At 38.1% G+C, this 27,598-nt stretch overlaps 1 protein-coding gene across 10 annotated transcripts in view; it reads right to left on the reverse strand.

The window, feature by feature from the left end:
* Positions 1–8,902: 8,902 nt before the first annotated feature.
* The window catches only part of USP32 (ubiquitin specific peptidase 32), a 331,878-nt gene continuing 313,182 nt past the window's right edge, over positions 8,903–27,598 (reverse strand). For 6 of the 10 annotated variants that reach the window (XM_075589607.1, XM_075589608.1, XM_075589613.1 and 3 more), the window contains 2 exons: positions 11,954–12,046; positions 8,903–9,324 (listed from right to left, as the gene is read on the reverse strand). In XM_075589607.1, coding sequence (XP_075445722.1) covers positions 9,151–9,324; positions 11,954–12,046 — 267 coding nt within the window. In that variant the 3' untranslated portion in view covers positions 8,903–9,150. Of the gene's footprint in view, positions 9,325–10,109; positions 10,232–11,953; positions 12,047–13,788; positions 13,881–15,068; positions 16,141–20,410; positions 23,061–27,598 lie in introns of those variants that run through there. The other 4 variants (XM_075589609.1, XM_075589611.1, XM_075589612.1 and 1 more) reach the window with 4 other exon arrangements.

Consider the following 27,598-nt stretch of genomic DNA (forward strand, 5'->3'; position numbering starts at 1 on the left):
GGTCTCAAAGGGGTGTTGCCATGCAAAATCGGTCTTTCAACTTGAAGTCTACTACTTGATGTCCTTATTAATTAGAAAATTATGGTATATATAAACTCTATGATGTGATGGGTCATTTAATTCACTTTTAAACGCTTTAACCGACACAAGTTAGGTCTTTGGGTGAAAGGGTTAATCCTTTGGACAGACAAAGGAGGGACTAAATGAAAGTGATGCAGAACAAGCATTTAGGAGGCATTTAGGAGGTGATGTGGATTGAGGTGGATATGTAACTTAGATCAATCTAATTTATTACTTAAATGACCTGGTCTTCAGCCCTGTGTAAAACTTCTATATTAAAGCAGCAGTGCTATCTACTTACCATTTTTTTTTTATTTGGAGGTGCTGCAAATTGGAAGTGCTTTTTATGCAGATGCAGTGCAATAATAAATTATCAGAATAGCATTTAGATGCTTTTCAATGCAAGATAAGGTATTTACCGATTACCGATGTTTCAGTCTAAAATGTGGAGTTAAAATGTTAATTATTATTCCTATATTTGCATTAAAAAACACCAATGAATCTATTCTTCTTTATTACTGCACATTGAGTAACTTGTTCCTAAACTGGAATATATATATAAATATATATATATATATATATATATATCAAACAAAGAATAGACTGCGCTCCTCAGGTGTAAAATCAGACTAATTACCAAATGATTGTATTAAATGGATATAGCAAAGGTGAATGGCAAAAGTGAATGCAACAGTATTATGGATGATTGACTCACACTAATAAAAATACATGCAATATGTTATAATAAAATGCTGAGTGCCAATGTTTAAAAAGCTGCTGTAAACACAAATATATGCCAGTGAACAATACAAATATAATAAAATGGCATGTGTTGGTAGTTATGACTACTGCACTAATGAATCCCTCCTGAATGATACTAAATGAATGATGAATGGAAAAATACAGAAAAAATGACACTAAGTGTGTCAAAGATAAAAATAAAAATAAAAAATGTGAAAAATGTAAAAATATATCAACCAAACCAAGGGTCCATGCTAGGATCTGGCTGCTCTCATCAAGGACCAACGAACTCCCAGAAATCTGTGAACAACAAGAAAAGAAAGCGCCCGATCCTAGTGCAGCATGAAAAAATACAATTTAATAAAAATGAATATGAATAAAACCAACAAATGCGAACTCACAAACACAGGATAAATAAATGCATATAATGAGTATACTCATTCGCCAACCGCCCACGTTGTGCCTTGGATGGCGCGCCCTCTCTCTGTCTGGGTTTTCTCAGCTCTGCTGAACCGACATCCAGCAGGGGATACAGGAAAAAGCTCACCACAATGTGACCCAGAAGTCCTCCACAATGTTAGTGTATCCGGATATGAGGTCTGTAGTCCGTGACCCCGCGATGCAGGGGCTGATCAGAGAAGTCTCTCTGCACTCCCAAAGGCAGTCCGTAATGAGGTGGGCAGTGAGGATAGAGTCAAAATATATATCACAGTGTGACAGCAGCTAAAAAACGCTCTTCTCTACGCGTTTCTTCACATAAAGTGATTTCATCAGGAGATATCTGACCAGTCTATGTCAGAACATATTTATAGTGATGAGTCAATCAACCACTTGGTAGCTTAATTAGTATAAACACATGTGTGATGACAATTAAAGGAACAAACATTAATTGAAGACAATGAGTGTCCTGTTCATAGTGCACAACACCTTGCAATATCAATTAGTTATATAATTAAAAATTGGCAGATCCATAATGTTATCAAATGCCTAAAACAAGTGTAAACATGTAGTATATATAAACAATATTGCATGAATATACTATTATGATAAAATTCATTCAGGACTGCATTCAATATATTTATGGGTGTGTGAGTACTAAGAAATAATCACCAATTTATACATACACCCAATAATGATTACTGAGAACTCAATTGGATATCCTTATTAGTGGGAATACTTGCAGCCTTGAATGTTCTCATCTATGTCAGATTGATGAATGCACAGATAAAACAATGATGTGTTCTTATTTAGAATCCTAATTGTCTGGATTCCCTAACCAACCTGTGTCAGTATATATGGGACCTCAGACATGGGCTAATAGGATCTATAGCATGATAATTAATGAATATTCATTTAGAAGAAATGAATAACCTGGAGGAAATAATTGGGGATGTGGATGTAAATCAATTATTGGATAGTTAAATGATTATATAAATGTATATATGAGTGAACTGAGGCGATAAACTTTGACCTCTGTATGTGTGTCTAATATATTGTTATATTGGAGAACTCAAGGATAAATTAGTTATATAGGATTGGCAAAGAACCAGGAGAACTGCAGACTGGAACCTTGTATCCCACAGTCACCTGTATATCAAAATGGGAAGCAAATGCATCATAGCACCTGTGTCTCCACTGGCCAAGGAAAATAAAGAAGTGAATGAATAATAAAGAGTTATGTGAATATTAAATAAAATAAAATAAGTGTGTTATGGGTGATACTTAAACGTGATTGTGATCTTCATTGTGCTTGTTTGTGACTACTTAAATGGAATAAACATATACGAATACATGAATGTATTTCTAATGTGCGTGCTTAATGGTCAATGTCTAGTGTATATATTAAAAATCTAATTTATCTAACTATTTATGATAAGAATCATTAACCAATATGATTGTGAATGACTAATACTCAATGTGTCTATAATGTTTAAATCATGAAGAACTGAATGACCAAAAGGACACTCCCTGAGACAGATATGGAGGGAACATGACAAGCATGTTCAGACCCAGACCTCCACTTCAAGATCTTATAGGAATGAACCCTCAGATGACTGTACTTATATCAATGCAGTCATTTAACCCAGATGGACTAAGTGTATTTAAAACATAAATCCAATATGTTTCACGAAGGTTTAGGCTTTTGTGTCTGTCACCACTTAATAGAGTGGATTTTATATGTTCTATCCCCAGTATTCTAAGTGTTGCTGGGTCTTTGTTGTGTTTTAATGAGTAGTGACGTGACAGACTATGAGTTTGTAGCCCATGGATTATGTTTCTACGATGTTCTAAGAACCTAGTACTCAGGGCTCTTGCTGTACGGCCAATGTATTGTAGCCCACACGGGCACATGATGGCATAAACCACAAAACTGGTTAGACAATTGATATGACCCAGAATCGAATGGGTGGATCCATTGGAAGCAGAAATGATGGAATTGGATGTTTTTAGATGTTTGCATGTAATACACCTACTTCGTTTGCACTGAAAATTACCATTCTTTTGATTTTTACTTTCACAGATGACTGATGTACTTTTTAGTCTAGTAGGTGCTAGAATGGATTTTATATTCCTAGCTTTTTTAAAAACCACTGGTGGCCTATTAGGTAATTTGTTTCCAATTATTGGATCGTTCTGCAATATGTTCCAATGGGAATTTAATATAGATTTTATTTTGGAAAATGAGTTGTTATATTGGGTTATAAATGAAGGTATCTCAAATGTTCCTAATTTACTATCCACTATTTTACCCCTATCAAATTTGGATTTGCTCTTTTGTAATAAATCCAATCTATTTAAAGTCCCTACCTGTTGAAATGTGTCAATGATTACACTCTTGTCATATCCTTTGTTGATAAATTTATTGGCTAGAATATCCCCCTGGGTCAGGTAATCCGAGTCTAGAGAACAATTTCTCCGGACCCTTAGAAACTGACCACGGGGGATATTTTCAAGCCATTTGCCATAATGATTGCTGTTATTATGAATATATCCATTGGCGGATACCTTTTTGAAAAATGTTTTCGTGAGGATATTATTCATATGGTCTATACTGAATTCCAAATCTAAAAAGGTGATAAGGGACCTATTCATTTCAAAGGTGAATGTCAACCCCATGGTGTTAATATTGAATTTGGAAAGAATATCCATTAGATCCTGTTCTTGACCATCCCATATGAATATTAGGTCATCAATGAAACGCCCATAGAACACGAGTCCCGCCCCCAGCCTGGCATTATCCCACACATGGATACTCTCCCACAGACCCATGTATAGGTTTGCGTAGCTGGGGGCAAATCTCGTGCCCATGGCCGTTCCACAGACTTGGAGATAATATTGGTCTTCGAACAGGAAATAATTGTGTTCTAGAATGAATCGTATCGCCCTTACAATGAATTCCCTTTGTAGAAGTTCCAGTTTAGTATCAGTCTCTAAGAATGTGTAAATGGCTTGTATACCTTTCTCATGGTCAATACACGTGTAAAGAGATGATACATCACACGTGGCCCATATGTATGTCGACTTCCAGGGGATGTTGGAAATGAGGTCAATGACGTGCAGCGAGTCCCTAATGTGTGACCTCAATTCTGCCACAATTGGTTGTAAATAATAATCCACATATTGGGACACGCTGGACGTCATTGACTCCACACCCGATACTATGGGCCTTCCTGGGGGTGCTTTGAGATTCTTATGAATTTTAGGTATGTGGTAAAAAACCGGAGTCCGTGGATGACGTTTGAATAGGAAATCAAATTCTGATCTACTAATTACATTTTGTGCCTGGGCATCTAACAATAGTGCCTTTAGCTGTGTTTGGAATTCAATTAAAGGATCCTCTTTTAACTTAATATAGAAAGTTTCATTGTCTAGTTGGCGTTTGGCTTCAAATATGTATGTATCCCTATTCTGCAAAACTATTCCACCCCCTTTGTCTGCCTGTCTGATAACTACAGTTTGATTTTTACTTAGTTCGTCCAAAGCTTGTTGTTCGTTTGGATGTAGATTTTTACGTTTTAATGTAGGTGTATCTTCACAGAGTGTTTCAAAGTCACGTAAGACTAGAGTGTAAAATGTGTCTATGAATCCTCCTTTAGACAAATAAGGAAAAAAGGTGGATCTTGAGACAAAGGGGGAATGTAAGATCTGAGGAACAGTTTCTACCATGGACTCTTCAATTGCAGAGACCGACAGTGTATCTGGAATATATGCGGAATGTTGAGTAAATAGATTGAAATCTAACTCAGTTTGTGTGTCCGTGACTTCTGGGTTTATATTGGTTGATGTTTGTTCCACCAGATGTTGTGACTGCATGGATATCTGAGATGCCATGGCTCATATCCGGATACACTAACATTGTGGAGGACTTCTGGGTCACATTGTGGTGAGCTTTTTCCTGTATCCCCTGCTGGATGTCGGTTCAGCAGAGCTGAGAAAACCCAGACAGAGAGAGGGCGCGCCATCCAAGGCACAACGTGGGCGGTTGGCGAATGAGTATACTCATTATATGCATTTATTTATCCTGTGTTTGTGAGTTCGCATTTGTTGGTTTTATTCATATTCATTTTTATTAAATTGTATTTTTTCATGCTGCACTAGGATCGGGCGCTTTCTTTTCTTGTTGTTCATATATATATATATATATATATATATAAAATAAAAAAATAAATAGATGATACCGTTCTGTGGCTAACGAAATGCTTTTATTTGTGCGAGCTTTCGAGATACACTGATCTCTTCTTCCGGCGATGTTACAATGAATGAAGCAAGGATTACTTAAAAACAGTGTCTCTTGGAATGTTATCTGTGCGCATTGCAAGAGACACTGTTTTTAAGTAATCCTTGCTTCATTCATTGTAACATCGCCGGAAGAAGAGATCAGTGTATCTCGAAAGCTCGCACAAATAAAAGCATTTAGTTAGCCACAGAACGGTATCATCTATTTATTTTTTGATTATTGAAGCTCGGCTAACACGGTACTGATACCTCTACATGTATATATATATATATATATATATATATATATATATATATATATATATATATATTTTTTTTTAACTCTGTGCGTGGTTATATGCAATTTGAAAATACACTGCAGACATCCTGTCTCATTACATTCCTACTGCCTTTATAATAAGGCACACAGAAAGCCTCCTATGGGCAGTAAGGATGATAGCAGACAGGACACATCCAGCCTCTGCTTTAAAAAATGTTTTTGTCGAGGGTCACAGTGACAGTTTGGATGATCTTCTATAGAGCTACTGTACTTACTCAACTCCATCTCTAAAATTGATCGCATGCAAGCCCCTTGTTAATGCTAACATCAAGGACAAAACAAGCATTGAGTGAGCTGCATAAAAGTGAAATATGTTGTTAAAAATATAACTTTAAATCCTTCCCTTATTTTGTACTAATCATCTGGACCTGGACAGAAAAAAAAATAAACAGCGAAGTATCAGACTGAAAATTTTAACTAAAATTACCAATTTAACCAATGACACCATAGAAAGTCAGATTTTAACTTTTAAGCCAGTGAGGGATGCAATCACACCAAATAATGAAAATGCTTAGCTAGGTACTGTAGGTATATTAGCAGCGCAGCTAAAGGCAGAGGGGGTTAAACCTTCATTCACAATAAGACACATAGTGGTTCAAAGCAATGTATCTCACTTAAAATGCAAATGGAAAGTAAAGCTTTAAAGTAGTTTAATTATCATTCTGTTTAAAAAATAGTTGTAATTTCCGCACAGAAACACATGTCTTGCTAAAAAGTACAATAGAAGTATCTTTCAGTGAATATACTGTATTTCATGAAGATTACCCTCACAACAGTGTTTAAAGGTTATAAAAACCCACCTTGAATCCCCATTTCTCCTTAGCAATATGTATAAGTGTAATAAGCACTCATCCATGAAACACCTTATTGTACCACTTTAAACATGTAATTTAAGCAATGCTTAATAGTTTTATGAGTTTATGTCCAAAATGAAACTTTGAACATCAATATGACAAGTGCCATGAAATAAATAACATACTGTTTTCTTTGTGGTTTAGAACTAATGGAGGTTTCCTAATCTACATTGACCATTGGCGAGCTATAAAGCATTCCTGAGAGGATTCACAGGTGGCTATTTTAAGAGTCCCTCAGAAAAGAAACAATCAGTTAAAATTAGTTTACATACAAAATAAACACAAATTTACCATATAGGGGATTTAAGCATAAATATGAGTAGCTAATGTGCAGTTCATACATGATCAGTCTTTGCATGTTTTTTAAGGAAGCAATTTTAACTATGTAAAGTTTAGAATAAGTTTCACACTGTTCACAATAAAGTATTTACAGAATTATTCTGCTTCCTGCAGTGACATCACTGGTATTAATGTAAAACAGAATCTCTCCTTACAACCATACTATTGCAGGTAAAAAAGTACAAAAATCAGGACCAGCAGCGAATAAACCTCATATTTTACATTCTGCCCAATTTCAAAGTTGACTTTTACAATATCTAATGTTTTTCCGTTTGAACTACTTTGCTTTCCATGGTACTCTAGTCTAGACAACAGTACTTATTTGCCACAGTTTTGTTTTCACTAGATGTTTAGAAATTATCATGTGGAACAAAATGGCATTTTTAGTATACTTAAAAATAAAAAACAAAAACTGCAAGTGGATACAGTACATATCTAATTATCTGCCATCTCTCACAAGACCTATGCATGGAGCCTGTTTTACCTACAATACTATTCATTTTCTGTAAATTAATTACAATTTCATAAAATATCTGAGAAAAGTGGTTGAAAGTTATTTCCCTCAAAGGTCTATAGAATAAATGAATTAACTTAGACATTACAAGTTGGTGTTAATAATAAATACCACCATGCATTGGAGGAGGCTTGGATCAATTAACACCTTCATTGAAAGGTGTTAATTCATATAACCAGGAGCTTTAGTCTTCTCCAACACCAAAGGGTCTCAGCCTAATTTGATTAGGTCAAATTCCTAAACAGAGGTCAAAAAGCTTTAACACTACAAATATGACTAGAGCACTGACATTAAATTAAAAGCCTGTCATATTCACAATAATTGCTATTTAATTCGTATTTTTATTTGTGCTTGGGCATCCAAAAAGGTAACATCTGCACTAAAGGTGAAAGGGAAAAAAATGTTTTTCATTTTAAAAGTCTCCATCTCAGAACTTGCTCAGGTTACATCTCTAATACAGTAGTCGTGTTTTCCTCCTGTCTGTCCCTTCTCTAGCAGTTCCCAAATTGCTTGTGCAAAAAATATCTAATGAATTGCTTTAAAAGCAGGTCTCACGTGTCCATATGGTAGAAGGACCAGATGCATAAAAAGCAAATATTTCGGAGGAAGAAAATTGTCATCATCATGAGGTTTGAATAAGGTCTGTAATACGGCTAAAAATAAAAATAGGTGAGACTCACTACCAATGACTAAAGACATTATAAGATGGAATTTGAGCAAACAATGCTAGTTTCTGTTGAATTTACTTAGGCTCAGCTTTGTACTGTAACTGAACAACACAGGTTCAGTAGCAGTGCACAGAGTAATTAATGTACCACATGATACGACGTGTGTGTGTGTGTGTGTGTGTGTGTGTGTGTGTGTGTGTGTGTGTATGTATATATATATATATATATATATATATATATATATATATATATATCAACTGTAAATATTACTGTATGCTCATTTGCATGTCTTAGACAGGTCTGCAACCCTGTCTTTCCCCATATATACACACACACTGACAATGTGAAATATTACTCGAGACAGGTAGTCAGGATAAAAGAATGTGCAGGTCTAAAATAAAAAAAATTAAAATTGTTTTATATATACAGTATATATATATATATATATATATATATACACATATATATATATATATATATATATATATATATATATATATATATATATATACACAGTATATATATATATATATATATATATATGTATATATATATATATATATATATATATACACAGTATATATATATATATATATATATATATGTATATATATATATATATATATATATATATATATATATATATATATATATATATATATATATAAAATAAACCTCCCTGTAGAAAAAGAAATAAGAAAAATATAGAAGGACATTTAAAAAAAATAAACATATTGTCATGTCACCATTTTCCTTGTTCAGTACTAAAGGAATCTACATGCATTGGTGGCCTCTCCACCAGTATAATTAAGCCAATCAATTACTGGTTACACAAGTTTCATTGCCCCTTTGTTCCTTTTTCTGTCACCCTGTCCTCGATAAATAGTCTCCCCATACTGAAAGTGCAACAATTTAACTTCACTGGAGCACACAGTATTTTTTATAATCAGATTCAAAGTCTTCATCCATGCTGCTTGTGTCTGCCATCTTCTTCCCATCTATCTTTGGCAGAAATTGTGCATAGTCCACCCCTTGCTGCTCATAGAAAAGGATGTAGGCAGAGTCTGTGTCGATTTCATCAGGGTGCAGTTCCTGTCAAAAACAAACATCTACAGTATATGATCAGTGGTCAAAGTGGGATGGTACTGGGGATATAGAGTGCACTACCGGTATTTCTTTTATTTACAACCTCTGACAACCACTACTTTTATTGTTAAAAATATTTAAAGAAAAATGTCTATATTTGAGGAAGTGCCTCTATTTTATAACCATATCATATAGATTAGTGGTTCCCAATTCCAGTCCCTAGGTACCACCAACAAGTCCGGTTTTTAGGATATTCCTGCTTCAGCACAGGTGGCTCAATCAAAATGACTGAGCCACTGATTGAACCACCTGTGCTGAAGCAGAGATCTCTGTAAAACCTGACCTGTTGGGGGTACTTGTGGACTGGAGTTGGGAACCATTGTTATAGATTATTTCACTGCTTCGAACACTGTACATAATTGTCTTTTACAGGGCTGCTCAACTGGTGGCTTACAAAAAGGGCTTATACAGAATCAATTAAAAAGAGGAAAAACTTAGTAGAAAAGAGTTGGGGAAAAAAGAGAGGGGGAATAGAGAGGCTAAGAAAAAAAATCGTAAAATAGATTGGGAATGGGCCCATTAAGGATGGAAGAGGGGGGAACTTAATATTGCTGTTCTCTTGCTAAACAATTTAATTGATGATCAGTTCAAATGGGGATCACAAACTCAGAAAGTAACTAGACTAAGTGGTGCTTATCTTCTACGAAATATTACTAAAGAAAATTAGCTAGCACCAGCAGTCCATGCAAACTGAGGTGTAGGAGGTATTGAGTGGTAATTCTCTCCTCTACCTTAGTTCTTATTCTTTATTGCTGTACTTTTGCTTTACTTGATAGTACCATGGCCCAAAAACAAACAAGTAATCCCCTGTGACATTTTTCTTAAATATTTTGGCCGTTTGCTCCTTTAGAATCTGTAAGAAACTATAATATATCAGTATTTAATGCATTTTATTTATTTATTATTTATAAAAATTTTTACCAGGAAGTAAGACATTGAGTTACCTCTCGTTTTCAAATATGTCGTTTTCAAGTATCTCCTGTCCTGTATTTTAGAACTAAAGCAAATATATCTGATTGTGTATGAAAATAAATGTGTAGTCAAAGTACTTAAAAAATGTAAATAAAATAATCTACAACTAAAAAACCTAATTTTGACAAATTGTTCGTTGTTGTACTTTACATCTCCCACTTGATCATTTACTCCGGACTGTTTAGTGTGGTCCTCTTTCCACAAATTAAGTTTGTGTTTATTCTTTGATTTTAGAGCGTAGCCTTAAAATATCTCTTAAAATGTTAGTTTAAATTCAAAGCACAAAATGGCAGATACCATTACAATTATGCAATTGTGGGCAACTAATGCATAAAGTGGTGTTTAAAAAAGACATAACACCTCCAGATTCCAGAAGGAGCAGGATCACCCCAGAATAGAGAAAAACACAATATAGTGTACACTGTGTATATAAATGCTGAAGATATGATGCTAAGCTTGGCCCATATGCCAGCCCACTTACTAGAGATAAAGGCAAATAAAGCTCAGTAAATCAAAGGTTGTAATGTGTCTTCTTGCTGCTGGTGTGCCTTTTAGATCCCAGGACTGTATGTGATCTGGTATGGCTGTATTCCCCAAGTGTGGATGTTATCCTCAAAACAAGAAAGGAAACATAGTGTATTCCAAAAGACACACAGTTTTAGTGGGCTGTTTGGTCACTCAATGTGTTTCTCAGCTTACGCCGCTTCGTCGGGACCAAGTGGCGTAAGCTGAGAAACGCGTTTCGTGACCAAAGGGAGAGAGGACATGCGGTAGCAGAGCCACAGGAACATCCTTCACTTGTCGTTATCCATTACCCGACAAACACCGGAGGCAGGAGCGCACTAGGTAGTGACGTCACACGCCTGGGAGTACGGGGAGTTTATCAAGTGAAGCGGCGAAGTAGGGGATTTCCAGGCAGGACCCAAAGAGCTGGAGCTGACAGCCAAGCAACATCTGAATACCCCAGACCGTCAAAGTGGACATTTACAACTACCAACTTCCTCTGTTTACTTTTGCCTGTGTTATTTGCGCAAAGTGTGAGTATTCTGTGTAATAGCCCACTAAAACTGTGTGTCTTTTGGAATACACTATGTTTCCTTTCTTGTTTTGAGGATAACATCCACACTTGGGGAATACAGCCATACCAGATCACATACAGTCCTGGGATCTAAAAGGCACACCAGCAGCAAGAAGACACATTACAACCTTTGATTTGATGAGCTTTTTTTTACTTTATCTCTAGTAAGTAGGCTGGCATATTGGCCAAGCTTAGAATCATATCTTCAGCATTTATATACACAATGTACACTATACTGCATTGTGTTTTTCTCTATTCTGGGGTGATCCTGCTCCTTCTGGAATTTGGAGGTGTAATGTTGGAACTAAAGGACTTTTGGAAACAAGTCCTTATCAAAGGTTTTGAGTGGATCGTACACCCAGTTTCTTTCACCTACATCTAATTATCCACTTTAATATTATAATATCAGTGTGGAAGCACCTGTCCATTCTTTGGGTGTGTGGTAAAAAAGACATAAGACAAGAAATATTGTCCTCATACATTGCTTACAAGCTGGTCTAGATACTCTGGGGATACATTTCTTACCTTACAGCTGCTGTCGTTGTAGCAGTACCATTTGTCATTTGGATTTTTGGCATAAGTGACATAATGACCTCCGCCCATTATTCCTGAATGGCACTAAAACGAAATGATTGCATATTTTATATACGCATTAGGTTAACATTTCTACCGTGATATGATATGGTCATTTAATTTCCCTCCTTCCTAAACATCTGTATATGCTCTTCCTGATTTAGCTACATTTTAGAGTACACAGTGAAAAAACATCCATTATGCCACTTAACAAAAAAGTTATGCTTGTAAAATGTGTCACTCGTCTGTGCTTCCCAATTGCACTTCTTAGGTCGCTGCCATGGTGCGAGCGGCTCTTAACAAAATGCAGGGGATCTATGAGGTCGGCCATATTGTGCGCAAGCGAGGAAGCGCAGCAGATTTTTCAGGAGACAAATTATTTTGTTTTTGTCGTGCAACAGACAGGTCATGTGAGCAGTTCAAGCCAATGAGGGCAAACCAGCCTTGTGACATCACGGCCACGCTTTCCTGTCGCTGTGGATGTCAGTCCACAGATTGCTCCGTCGCACACACCCACTATATTCGAGGCCTTACCAATTATACATCTTGGTTATTTTGCAACATAAACATAACAAAAATATTTCTAACCTTAGCCGCAGATATATTCTGTAAATATTGTGCTATAGAATTAGGGTGGGGGCATATCTTTTAAGACCACTTAAAGTGTAAATTTGGTAAGGGAGGAATATGGCTTGTGGTGTCACAGCTAATGAACTGGCATGGATAGCTAGGCTCCTCAAAATGACAACCCCTTACAACAATGCTTACTGACAGCTAACCATGCATTCAAGAGTGAGACATGCATAGCAGTGTCCCCCTGCACCACCACCTGAAGAGAAATGCCAGGCAATTGCTCCTTTGGTCCTTGCTTTGGCCCAGTATGTGATGTATTGTTAAGGCATAATTCCCAATTCATACCTTCAACTACAGTACACTACTACATCACATATGCAACTTTATTTGTGGGATATACCACAGTACCATCATGCTTGTAAACAATAGTAGCAATGAACACACACAAATGCTTCTGTCCAGCAACACTACTGTATATGTTGCATTCATCGTCTAGTGTAGCACCCTGCTAAAAATCTATCGTCAGTAATAGTCCCTGAAGGCAGTGAAGGGGTTAATCCCTTGCAGGGCCTGCCTTATTGCCTTCTAGAATTTAATATGTTTCTCTTTAAAGGTTAGAGTTAGCGTTCCTTAGTTCTAGAAACTGTCAGTTAGGTTACATGATATGGTGTGATGATATCTGGGGTTACTAGGATAGATTGTTGGCCACGCCCCTGAGTACAAAAGGTGGGGATCCACCATTTTGTAGTCAGACCCCATTTTACCATCAAGAGAAGCACCTTAATATCCAGGGTCACTGAGGGAGGTCTTCCAGCTATACTGGCTGGCCATTAGGACACCTTGTATTGAGTTGAGCATAGGGACCAGTAACCCAGTATTAGGGGCTCCCAAGAAACAAGAACCAAGGCATTACACTCACAGGGGTAGTAGTCTCCATCACAGGACTTGGAAGAGACCTAGGTGAGCTACCAACGATTCCTGACTAAAGGATAGTGAAATTGTGTTGAACAGGGCAAAAGGCTCTTTATAGAGATGAGACAATATGTGACTCATAGTGGGAGGAGCTGGAAGAACCTTTTTCTGAATATGCTAAACCTTTTCTATTCACAAGAGTTGTGCCTCTTCATTATTGTATGAATGCATATGGAGAAGTGTTCCAAGTTAATAACCCAGTTGAAAAGTTCCTGGCCCCCTGTACAATTATTCCAACATACTCCTTATACAAGCCTGCATGAATCAGCTACCCTGAGATGCACCTGATGAAAACCTGTCCTGTTGAGGCAACCAGGTAAACCACCGAGCTGGGCTGGGGGAGGGGGAGAAAGGGGTGTTACACTAGGTAAAAAGATTAAATTCTCACTGCACTCTAAGGAATGAAATTCTTAAATGTTTAATAGTAACAAACAACTTATTTTATTTTATTGAAGCTTTAATGAATTCTCCAGTCATGCACCAAAAAGCTGTTGGCAACATACACTGTATATTATAAAACAGTAAACAAGTGATGCACTTATGAAAATCATACAGATGTAGCAGACAGTGCACAAGCTGGCGCATGCCAGCAACAACAAGTAAGCCACGTCCCTTTCGCCACAGAGCCAATTCGCTTTCAATGATGTCTGCTCCCGCTAAAACGTGGTGTCCCCCGCCACAATGCACCAGCGGGAGCAATAACACCTGCTACATCTGTATTAACCCATCATAAGGTACTGGTGACATATGGATGTACTAATGTTACCAGGTCTCAGAACATCTCAATAATGTGTGATACAAACATGCCTATGCATCATCTTTTTTAGAATTGCATGAAACTTAAAGGTGCTGTTCCCTCCCATCTGAAGAAAGTGAGATCCAAGTGATGCCCTTTAAATTCCAAGGGCAGTTGCCATCTTACCATTAAAAATCCAAACTTGGATTCGTGTCAGTGTTTTGGTAGACACTAGCAAACCATATACATATTGTTTTTTTAATAGAAAAAGTTCAGTATTAAGTTAGTACTGTTCCCATGTGCATAATTGGTCATGTGACCACATCAATTTAATTGGTATGCAAAAGACCAGAAATATTTAGTCAAACTTGGCAATGCTGTATGGCTGTACAAATTTGTCTGGGTGAGCCACATTGCAAGCCGTAATTTTGTCTACTTGAAGAAAATCTAACATTTAATATATTTCCTCTTTGTTCGATGGTTTCACATGACAAAAAGTTTGGGTGGTTTCCAAAGTAGCATTACACAGATTTTGATGTACTGCTATTTTCTCATGCAAATACAGTAACTAAGATTTATTCAGAGTCACAGCTTCTATTTTCTGAAAATAGACAGAGGAATCTTGGGATGGGTCAATTTGAATGGCCATACAAAGGCTGACCATGTACTGTATATTGTCCCATTTTTTTGACTGAGTAAAATAAAATGTGCATATAATTTTATCTGGAAAGCTCATGTGCTACCCCACCTACAGAAATCATATAAATACATAAATAACATAAATAACAAATGATATTGCGGTGGGGATTCTCCACAGCTAGTGCCAAACACTGGTAAAAATACACAACCTTAGCCAGCTTATAATGCAGACCTAAATGATTAAATATTAATATATTTATGAGTGCCAACTGGATTGCCATAAATATACAACACTAGGAAGACCCAATGCTCATCCAGAATGACAAATTATTTAGTTGATTTATAGATGTTTTTTTCTTCTTTTGGCCAAAAGATTGAACTAAATGACTGACGGTGAAGAGGCACCCAGGCCATGAAATAAAGGCATTCTGCTCGGTTGGGTTTCCCAGTCAAATAAAGTGACTGTAAAGTGTCAGTTTTGTAGCCCAGGGCTGGCTGCAGTCCTATTAATATGTAATAATATCTCTAAAATGTGCCCGCTAGGAATTAGGGGCCTCTAGCACTGTTTAAAGGGTTAATTGAATAAGCGTGCCTGTGGTTATGTGATAGGGACCGGCATTACAACACTATCACTGTGTAACCACAGACAAGCAAGGGAAGCCGTAACTGCAAGTTAAATTAGTTAAGCGGTCTGTGGTCATGAAAAGATGCTGGAATGCAACATTGTATAATGTGGTTTACTCATTCAATTAAGGTCAATTGGTAAAGTACGTCTGCGGTTATTGATTGAGGCCAGGGATTGCAACATTGCAACATTGCATCCCGACCTCAAACCACAGACCGGGGAAAAGTTTAACCACAAACCACATCATAGCCCTCACATAATTAAGCAGCTAACTTTGGATAGGAAGGTCCTAGCTTTCTAATTTTTGGTGTGCAGAGTGTTAGGGGGTAGACATATAATCTAGTATAGTTATAAGAACTGTAACATTTATTTAAAAGCATAAATGAGAAGTAGCTTGGAGTTTAGTACTTTAAAGTCATAGGAACCGAGACATATACATTTCAGTCAGGCAGGACAGCGGATACATTAAGCATTCACCATTTTCATTTATGACCAGGGATGAGTCATGTGTAATGTCAGTCCGGGCTTCTGAGACTCCCTGTGGAGCAGGCTCCAGAGTATCTGCAAAAGTCCGTGGCTTCAAAAGACACCGACCTGGGGAAAGTGCTAAAAGTCAGGAAATGTATATAAACAGTTTGCCTAGGCTGTCCGGGCATCCTGGAGAAAGGTAGACATTCTGCCGCAGTGCAAGGGGGCTTGGTCAGGTATGCTAAGCGGGTTAAGTGTGAAGTTAGCATGACCCTCGCATACCGTGAACCCTTTGCCTGGTTGCAGGAATACTGGCAAACTTGCCATTGGGTGGGAATTTGCTTCCCACGTCAAGATTGGCAGTGTATTATCCAAATAGGCTTGGGAAGGGCTTATAAGGCCGTGCTGGCTATCGGGTGTGTGTTTTACAGCGTTCATCTGTGTGTCATCGGAAAGGACAGCGTGCGGTACAAAGACGTTTCATCGCAACCAAGGATTGTACCCCGCTGTAAAAGTTCGTTAGAACTAAGGACTTGGAAACTAATTCTGCAAGAACGAAGATACTTCTATCGGCGGAGAAACAGGGGCTGCAAGCGGCGCCCATAGCCAAAGATGGTTTTGCGTCTCTTGTTTGCGTGTCAACCACGCTCTTGGGAATTGATACCTAGAGACTGTATATATCGTTCTGGAAACCATTTATTTCATTTTACCTCATTCTCGTAAGTGTTATATCGTGTTATCTTGTAAATCAAGCTGTGTGTGTGTTTCTCGTGTGAATAAATACAATTTATTTTATCTCATGCTTTATTCAAATCAAAGGATCCAGGTATTTTTAGTTTTTCACACATAGCTTCTCAATTTTGGCTTTATTTTTGTTAAATAAAAAATGACACGTGTAATATGTCATGTGTTGTTGTTCATCTGAAGTTGTATTTACCTCATTTTAAGACCTGATAAGGAACAGATGATTGTTATTATGTCCTGATATGTAAAACCATAGAATTCAAAGAGGGTGTACTGTACTTTCTTTTTCACACAACTGTATGTAAGAATGTATATATATATACATTATATATATATATATATATATATATATATATATATATATATATATATATATATATATAATGAATACGGTGGCTAACGAAATGCTTTTATTTGTGCGAAATTTTGAGATACACTGATCTCTTCTTCCAGCGATGTTACATCGAATAAAGCAAGCAAGGGTTTTACGTAAAAACAGTGCATCTTGGAATGTTATCTGTGACTGAATCCTATCCCTCCCCAAGTGTAGTATGTGATTTATGACTGGAGGTGTTAAATAGTCCCTGAATGTTAGTGATGTGATTGTATGTGTGTCTATGTACTGTATATATGTAAATATAAATTTATAAAGCGCCCACAGTGAATACAGCGCTTTACAAAAGGTGTGTTTGGGAGTGTATACCAATGGTGTGGGTCCGTGTAGAAATGTAAGAGGGTGTTGCATTACTAAAAGTGTGTGTAGAAACTATATGGTCCCTATTGGTATATAGGGATGGAATTACAGAGAATATTTGTATGTGTAAAAGACAGCTGTGTGTGCATGCATATAGTGCAGTATGTATAGACATGGCCTTTAGCACTCATGGGAAGAGAGTTCTCTTGTGTCAGTAGTGACTCATGAAACTGCGGTCTCAGTTTAGGCCACCGCTAAGTGTCCCAAATAGTTGCATACATTTGTATCCATGCAACCATCTCTCTTTCGGTGTTCTAAGATTACCTTTTAGTATGGCCACCTTCAGATCGTTCATCTTATGGCCAGAGAGAGAAATGTTCGCTGACAGGACTGTCTCTTGTTCCGCGTGTGATCCAGATTCATACTCTTGTTTAGCCTCTGTCCCATCTTACCTAAGTAGTAACAGCCCCCTGGGCATTTCATGCACATGATGAGGTACACGACATTGCTGGAGGATCAATATTAGATATAAATTCATTACGCCTGCTAAAGCGTTCTGAAATAGACTTCATCATATTTAGTGAAGTGATTGCACATAGGTAGCAGCTCCAATAGTGTAATGTGTGTTAATATAAACAAACACATTAAGCCAAATTAATACTTACAATACTGAAATCAAGAGCTGGTTATATCTACCAAATGTAACATTGGGACACTTGCACTCTCAGTACTTATTCAGCAGTCTTCCTTGCTCGAGCGTGCTGTGTATTGCCCTCAAGAGTCTTGAATTATCCTTGACTGAAGGCGGAGCTCTCCGTTGTGCCATGCTGTTTCTCCCTACTCTCACTCTGATGGTGCTCTGGGGATGCAATGGTGTGCTTTGTTTATGTGTGTCTATAAATATATATATATATATATATATATATATATATATAAAATGGATTTTAGGCAAAAGGTGGCACGATGTGCTCGTTTGCATGCCATTTCCCAGAATCCCTTGCTGTAGTGGAAACACTGTATGCTAGGTGATAATGGTGAAAAGCAGGGTTGCCAACTTGTCTAAGATATGTGAATATGTGAATGTGCTCACAAGTAGTATATATATATATATATGTATATATATATACATATATATATATATATATATATATATATACACATATATATATATACATATATATATATATATATACATATATACATATACAGGCATACCCCGCTTTAAGTACACTCACTTTAAGTACACACGCGAGTAAGTACATATCGCCCAATAGGCAAACGGCAGCTCACGCATGCGCCTGTCATTACGTCCTGAACAGCAATACCGGCTCCCTACCTGTACCAAAGCTGTGCGCAAGCGGGGAGACTATAGAGCCTGTTACAAATGCGTTATTTACATCAGTTATGCACGTATATGACGATTGCAGTACACTACATGCATCGAAAAATGCATGGGAAAAGGTAGTGCTTCACTTTAAGTACATTTTCACTTTACATACATGCTCCGGTCCCATTGCGTACGTTAATGCGGGGTATGCCTGTATATATATATACATATATACATATATATATATATATATATATATATATAATCAAAAAATAAATAGATGATACCGTTCTGTGGCCAACGATATCACAGAACGGTATCATCTATTTATTTTTTGATTATTGAAGCTCGGCTAACACGGTACTGATACCTCTACATGTACATGTACATATATATATATATATATATATATATATATATATATAAATATAAAAGAGAGAGAGAAATAGAGTCATGCAAATATATTTATGCCTATTATGCACATACTGTATCCTCATAATTTAGCCATTGTCGATCCCCCGCTGGATGAAGGCCTTCCCAATGATCTTCCAGGGACTGCCGTTGCAAGTCTTTCTTCTCACCATGTTGCTCCAACAAATTTCCTGGTTTCAGTCTCCCATTTTACTTTGGTCGTCGTCTTGGACTTTGATCTCCCTTGGAATCAAGTCGAATACTATCTTCATTCAACAATGGTAGTGTCTTCTAGCGATAGGACTGCTCCACTGCCATTTTATTACTTGTTTCTTGTGATAACCTTTGAAAGATTGTCTTGCTTATACCAAATGCTCTCTATCCCATCTTCATTCTTTATTGATTTAATTCACAAGTTTCTCATCAGTTGATACTTGCCTTACAAGGTAGATCATTTTTGACTTCTGGTTCTATTCCATTAATAATAATAATAACCAATTCATATAGCGCTTTTCTCCCAATGGATTCAAAGTGCTTCACAATTACAGTATAGCGCGCAATACGCAGCACATAGGATCTTTACAGACACAGTGCCTGGCCATATGAGATTACAATCTATGTTTCTGGTGCCCTCTTTGTTTCTGATCTTTGTAGAGTTGTCACATTGGTTGAACATCACTTTGGTCTTGCCAAGATTCATACGGAGGTCCATCTTCTTACTTGCTTCAGCTAGTTCTCGTATTTTCTTCTGCACTTAATACAAAAGCAACTATTAGCAAGTAAATGAAGCTCTGCCTTAGAGCAAAATGTAGGTCGGGCGTAGGATGCTGTGATGCATTGTTCGTAGTGATGTGGCTGTAGGTGTGGTATCACGCATCAGGAGACCATCTTTGTATTCTGGGGATATTTTTCATCACTAAAGCTACATGTTAATTGGCATATATTGCCTGTATAATTTGCAATTTGCATATCGCAATGTGTGAGATACAAGTCCTGTCTCCACATGTGTGTGTGTGTGTATATATATATATATATATATATATATATATATATATATATATATATATATATATATATATATATATATATATATATATATACATACACACACACACACACACATGTGGAGACAGGACTTGTATCTCACACATTGCGATATGCAAATTGCAAATTATACAGGCAATATATGCCAATTAACATGTAGCTATATATATATATATTCTCCAGTTCTGTGGTCATTTTCTAAATAAGTGGATGTCTAGAATCTTTTCCAGATCACTAGGTTCACAGAGGAACCCTCTTTCCTCCCCCTTCATCTTAATTGGGGATGATAAATGTCACTGTTAGTGCCTTTTTGGTGCTTATTATAGCCACTTCGGCAGTTTTTGACCACTCCATATCATCATGCTTTGAAAATTTGGTGTTCATATTCTGTCTCTCATCACGCCTGTAATTCATGTTTATTATTCATGTGGTATTGATGCACTGTTTAACATACTATTTCAGAGTCCTAATTTTGTCTCCCTCGTTTCAGTGTTCTCGCCTTAATATTCTGTTATTTTAATAGGTTTGCATTTTATATATATTTTTATTAAATGAATGTGGGTTTTATACACATAACCTTTTTCTTGTTGAGTACTGCTGTTGATCAGCTGTGTAAGGTAGTTGACCTTTAATGTGATTGGTCAGACAGCCCCCCTGTTCTCATCCTATTGAGACAGAGGGGTTTAAATAGCAGTACTTTTTTTTTTTTATCATTTTGTATTCCGATTAAGTAGTTGTGTACTATGAAACACATTAGAACGTTTTCTTCTAGACTATCTCTGAGCGAGTGCGGCGTCTGCTCCAAGCCCCGGTGACGTCATCAGCTATCGCTGCTTGATTCACACTTGCTCAGTGATACGCCGGCTTGTTGGTCGTACCCTGCTGGGGAATTCCTCGTTGGGAGACAGCGTCATCATCCCAGATGGAGTGTGGCATAGGATTCATCTTCGTGCCACCTGTGGGGAACAGCTGGTGATGGTGCTTCGGTAACCTGTATCAATACGCCGTATGACATTCTTTAAAGAACTGGTATTCTATACGTGCAATACTTACCTTATCCACAATACAAAACATCTTTTAATACACAACACCATTAGAGTTGTGCGCTTGTCCTTTTGTTTTTCATAGCTTTGAGATGACGAGCCATTTTTTCGGATAGCAGCACTCTTATTGGTAGCATTTATTATAAGGTTGTGTTGAAATTATGAGTGACCATTCTATATATCTGCACTTTATCGCCTCTTATTGAGGAATATACACTGTGTAGCACTTTTGTCATCACTATTTTAATTTGGGTCAGCACAGTTAATCTGATCACTCCATCAAGTGATTTATTTAAATACACTACGATTGGTGCGCTGCTTTATTCTCAACCTTTTGTATGTAAGGTAGAGAGATACCTATTTTCATTGGCAAACCAGCCAGTCCTATTTTCACCTACGTAGAAAAGAAAAGGGGAATGAACCCCAAGTGTCCTGGGCTCTAACAAGTGTATTAGACTGTTTGTAAGCATGCAACCTCTATGTATATAGAAAAATAGTAGGCAATATTGCTGCAGAATAACCAATTGAATGAATAAAGTCAGTTGGGGGGGTGAATTGCAGACTGAACCAGGGTAGGGGGCAAGTAAGCAAGAAATAGATAGAGGCAAGAGGAGAAGCCACGATGGAAGCCTCCCTCATGAACTCACGGCAGTCTAAATCTGCTGCCCTTACCCGACCCGATGTCCTTACCGCCTGCCTTGTGCACCTATCCCCGCTCCACGAACACTCCACGAGGTGTATGGTGTCGTCTCGCTGCTTCTCCAGGACAGGTCCCAGCAGACTGTGTCCGTCTTTAACACCTGTCACCGCTCCACGGGTACTCCGCGAGGTGTATGGCGTTGTCTCACTGCCTTTCTGGGCAGGTACCAGCAAGCCGTGCGCTCCGACGCTACTCACGCTCAGGGGGCGGACACCAGACGCTGGGAGGGATACACGGCTCCCTAAGCAGCACGATCGCGAGCGTGCTCCAGCCTGATAGTAGCAATAGTAGAAAAAAGATTCTACTATTTTCACCTACCTCTAGTTGTTACTAGTCTATGCCTGTGCTTTACCCCAGTGTACTTCATGTAGACAATGTGAATTTGTCACTATTTGACTTCAACAACTTGTACATGGCGATCAACTGACCCATTGCCACATGGTCTACCCAGCTAGCCAATTGATATCAAAAGCCATTTTTTTCTGGCATTCTACCATCATAGCTACAATTTAGATGTATTAACTCTGATTTAGTTACTACAGATCAAATTACTATCTCCTCCCCAGATTAGCCTCTTGGTTTGAACACTTTTTAATACATATTTTCTCTTTATATTTGGGAAAGATATCATTTTTTCAAGGATTTAATAAAAGCCAAGTTGTATTTCGTGTTATACCAGTGGAATGCTCCCAAGTGAAGTATTTTATGATATTTCTCTTTCATTACCTTATTTTTTGCCATTTCAATTTAGTTCATAGTGCTGCACCCACACTTGGTGGTTGTCACGTGAGACCAGAACTTTTAACACCAAAATTACCCGGATCCTTAGATTGAGCAAAGCAAGAGATAAAATAAATTGTCATTTATTTACACAGCTTGATTTACAAAATATTACGAAAATACACTTACTGGGACGAGGCAAAACGAAATCCTCAACTTCCAGAACGAAATGTTTAGAAATAGAGTCTCTGAGCACAATCTTCCAGGAGCGGGGATTGTGCATACGCAAAGTCGCAAAAACAGTCTTTGGCTAGTGGCGCCGCTCGCAACCACTTTTTCTCCGCCGGGACGGCTCGCTTCATTCTACCCTTGTACAATTGGTTTGGAAATCGTTAATTCTAACGAACTCTTGAAGCTAGATACAAATCTTGGTTACGATGTTACAATTTTGTACTGCACGATGAATCTCTCACTGCATGATGAATCTCATTTTCCGATCGGCTGCAGGGATCTTTAAACAGTAAAAACCCCTATCTCTATGCTCTGCAGCCATTCGCTGTGTGGAAACCTAACAACCCACCTATCCCCAGGTCTTGCCAGTAACGCCCACCACCGGGCAGCGGCTTCATAGTATGCCAAGGGCATGCGCAAACTTTGCACCTTTACCACTTAGCATACCCGGCCAAGCCCCCTTCCCTGGCGCCGGGTAGTCTACTTCACCCGGACATTTGCTAGGATGCACTTATTTTTCCTCCGCCCCGTTTAACACCTTTAACGGTCGCAACCTTTTTAACTCTGGACTTTTGCAGACATGCTGGAACCAGGCCAGCGTGATACCATAATGTCCAGGGTTAAATTATGCATGACTCACTCACAGGAATATCCTGCCATAGACATTTTGATTACTGTACTTGTGAATCAAGTGTTTCTGCTGCTCAGCCCACCTGAATGCAAACTCCTTTGCTCTTATAATATTAATACACTTAAAAGAGGGGGACTTTCATTCATGACTTTTCATGAAAGTTTATACAAAGTAAAATATAACCATTTTAATGATTCACCCCCAGCCGCACGCACAGCAAAACTCAAAGCGCTAGGACATTCCTAGCCAAAGTTAGCTTACCGCTTAGGTGCTATGCGCGAGGCTGCTTGACTTTAAAAACATTTTTCCATTCTGCGGTCTGCAGGGAAACACTGTTACAATACTCATAGTTGAAACATAACTGTTGCAATACTTATACAGTTTCACTCAGGATATTGATGTGGTCCCCTTATACCTAGCGGGACACACAAACATTTTTAATACATTTACTGTGTTGCAGCCATTACTGGGCTGCAGAGCCAACACTCTACACTTTAACCAGGATAACTCTCTTCACCTTATCCCTGGTGAGAGACGTACGGAACTGTGACAGTGAAGGGGTACCTACGTCATTAAAATAAAGGTATTCGACCCGGCCAGTAACCCTGAGTCAAAGGTATTTTTAGAGTGTCAGTTCTGCGGTCCAGGGCTGACTGCAGTCCTAAAAATGTATTTTAAACTGTGGAAAATGTGCCCGGGGGGAATAAGGGCCTACTAGCCTGTTTTTATGGGGTTAAACTTTAAATTAAAGTGTAGAGTGTCAGCTATTGGGCCCGGGCATTGTGTATGCATCAATGTGACTGTGTGCAAAATATGCGACAATTGGCATTTTTGGTGTTTCACCTTTTCCAAAGGTGCTGGGACCAGGAGATTTTTAAGAGATAAATTTCAGGGTGGGTTTGCTGGAGAAAATCTTTACAGATTGGGATTATGTATCGGGGTTCTCAAGTTATGAGTTACCCCAGAAATGTATCTTGGAATCAAGGGAGATTCTCGGATACCAAGAAACCCCAGTGTTCTGAGCAAACCCATCTTGAAAACATTCTTGCGACTCACCACTAGGACATCCTGCTTCAGCATAATCCAGGAAAAGTAAAATGAGGCACAGGGCTCCCTGGTATAAGAGAGGAAGCCCAAATAATGCCCAGGTACCCTGAATCCAGTATAGGGGTTCAGGGGAAAAACTCCAGCTCAGGATAAGGCTGAGAGATTATTGGTGTGTAAGGAAAATGTTGTTAGAATAAAACTGTATAAGACTGAGGTTTGTTTTATTAAAATGGGGACACAAGGGGTTAATTAATACCTACAACTTACACGGGGCATAAGGGGTTAATGTATATCCCCACACTCCAGTCAGGTATAGGACTGAGACGGTTTGTTTTAGTAAAATAAGAGGTCTATGTTTACAGTGGTTTAAATAGTTTAAAAGTATTTTTCTAATGTGTGCCAAGCATGAGGCTAGTGAGGGTAGGTAAATCATTCTCACTCCATGCCTGGCACCAGAACGAAGACATATATATTTTACCACACAAGACAGGACATAATATATTTTATTACATGAGTATATTTTTAAGCAATAGTGGTTTAAAATATGGTTAAATGTGATGCAATCAGACAGGATCTGTTGTCCTGCAAAGACTCAGAGGTGACTGACTAATAGATCAAAGGAACATTTGTCCTAGACGTGTGAAACCTTTTGCTAGCCGTAAAGGCTAAGTAAGCCCAATATCCTCAGTTCACAGAGGCAGCTTGAAAAGCAAGGACGTAGATGTGTTAACCCTTTTGATAGCAGGAAAGGCTAATTGGAGCAGCGACGTCCTCAGATCAAAGGGGGCCCATTTAGCCTAGTTAGACTGAGCGGGATTCATTAAGAAAGCAGGATGCCATATTCTAAGTGATAAGTGATGGAAGATGCTCAGTGGCTATACTGAAGAGCTCCGCCAGGTTTTTTAGAGCCTGGCAAAACTTTGCCATAGGTGGAAGGTTTAGTTCCCACGCAGTGAATCGCTACAGACTGAAAAAAGATAGGACGTGAAATTTTAAAAGTTTGTGCAGTCCATCTGAGAGTCAGTTCCATCTAAGTGATTCACGTGAGATTCAGTTCCATCTAAGGAATCCAAGAATTTCAAGAATTCCCAGCTCTGAGTAAATCGTCTACATTTCTCAGAGGCTAAGTGTCCAGTTACAAGACTCAAGCAGGAAAAGGCTACTTGAAGGAAAAGTGGCCTGGATTATTTTGGCTGTTTGATTCCAACTAGGAAAGATTTGTTTTGTACCACCAGTTTCCAAAGTAAGTGTGTCTTTTTGCTGTATTTTGTGTAACATAGTTGTGTACGTTCTTCATGTAAATAAATCGCAATTTATTTTATCTCTCTGCTTGCTCAATCAATGATCCCGGTAATTAAGGTGTTAAAAGCTTGGTCTACCGTGACAGGAACCTCTCACTTGATTCTGGGCATATACCGGACCTGTACTGTAACCCAGTTCCCTGCCCGGTATTACTGCCCCGTCCTGTGCTGAAGCAGGGAGATTTGGCAGTGAGCAGCAAACTGCTTTCTAGGGATGATTTTATCCGGTGGTCTGTGTTCCTCATGTCCTCAGGAATCTGGGGAGATTCCTGAGTGCATGTTTTGAGGTAACCCGCAACATTGGCCCCCTTCTACCCAAACACACCCTGACAACAGTTTACCGTAAAATCATCCCTGACTCTCCCGCCTTGCACATCTCCGCTGGTTAGCACTCCTGGAACAGTAAAACACATATCTTTCTTACACATGTAGTTACATACCACAATTGGGTGGAAGAGCTGACACTCCCAATTCCCCAATATGGCTTAGGGCACCCAGCCGGATATAATGTCTTTATTTACTGGCCTGTTACCCTCCACCGTCACAGTGGTGAATATATCAGTTGCATGTATCTGTATGATCCAATAAGAGTTTTGAGCGGTCTCTCTCTTTTTTGAGAGTTTTTACATGTCGTCACAAAAATAGAGATAGCATAAAGTAGTTAACGCTGGACATTCGCAATTTCTGAAATAAGACCCCAATTTAGAGTTAGGCGCAACAGAGTCGCAAACAACCGGTTTTAAATTATTCTAGATTAGCGCAATTGACAATGCGTAATAATTATGTATGGAGGCATAACTCTTTTAATATGTATTTTAGTCTCTAGATCAGCCTGAATGAGCTAAAAAATCTCTATCATTATCTAGCAAACCAAATATATTAACTCTAGCTCTATAGTGTCTCTCTTTTTTCTGCGGGCTCTAGGTCGATTTTCTTGAAGAGGAAGCATTGCCAGGCAATGTCTCTGTTTCAAAAGAGAAATAATTTCAGCCATTGCTTAAAAAAAAAGTGACGGAAATGGGGGCTTCTTATAATGTACTATTCTTTGCACATGGTCAAGTATGACTGAGCCACTAATTGAACCAGCTGTGCTGAAGTAGGGAAATCCTGAAAAACAGGCCTGTTTGCGGCCCTCGAGGACTGGAGTTGTGCAGGCCTGATCTAGGTACACAATTAAGAATGGTTCTTAAATTAAGAACAGCTGTTAATCCAACTCAAATCGTGTTGGAAAAAAATGCGGTACTTTAATATGGGGTGGTGGTAGTAGGGGTTAACCCCTTTTTTGCCTTAGCAGTTGATATAGCGTTGCATAGCAATACTTTACTAGCCTCTTAGGTAGCCAAGGGGGGTAGGACATGTAGTTTCAGTAGTATTAATCCTTTTGATGCCTTTGATATACCTTGGTAGCCATAGGCATCTGAGGTTAATGTAAATTATTACAAAACCCTATGGTAAATGTAGAAGAGAAGTACCCCAAGTGAAGCACTCAGGCTTACGCTCTGATGTTTGGTGTAGTCATTAAAATATAATCTTTATTAATACAACAAGCTAAAATAATGGATGTTAAAATGACAAACTGAAGGTATATTGGATCTAATGACTGAGTGCCGTATGTGCTCAGGATCCTATAGTAAGTAGTGGATGTAAAAATTAGTATTTAAACTCCACTAACCATTTGCTTTCAAAACCCT

The sequence above is a fragment of the Ascaphus truei genome, chromosome 3 (assembly GCF_040206685.1).
Source record: "Ascaphus truei isolate aAscTru1 chromosome 3, aAscTru1.hap1, whole genome shotgun sequence".
Classification (NCBI taxonomy): Eukaryota; Metazoa; Chordata; class Amphibia; order Anura; family Ascaphidae; genus Ascaphus; species Ascaphus truei.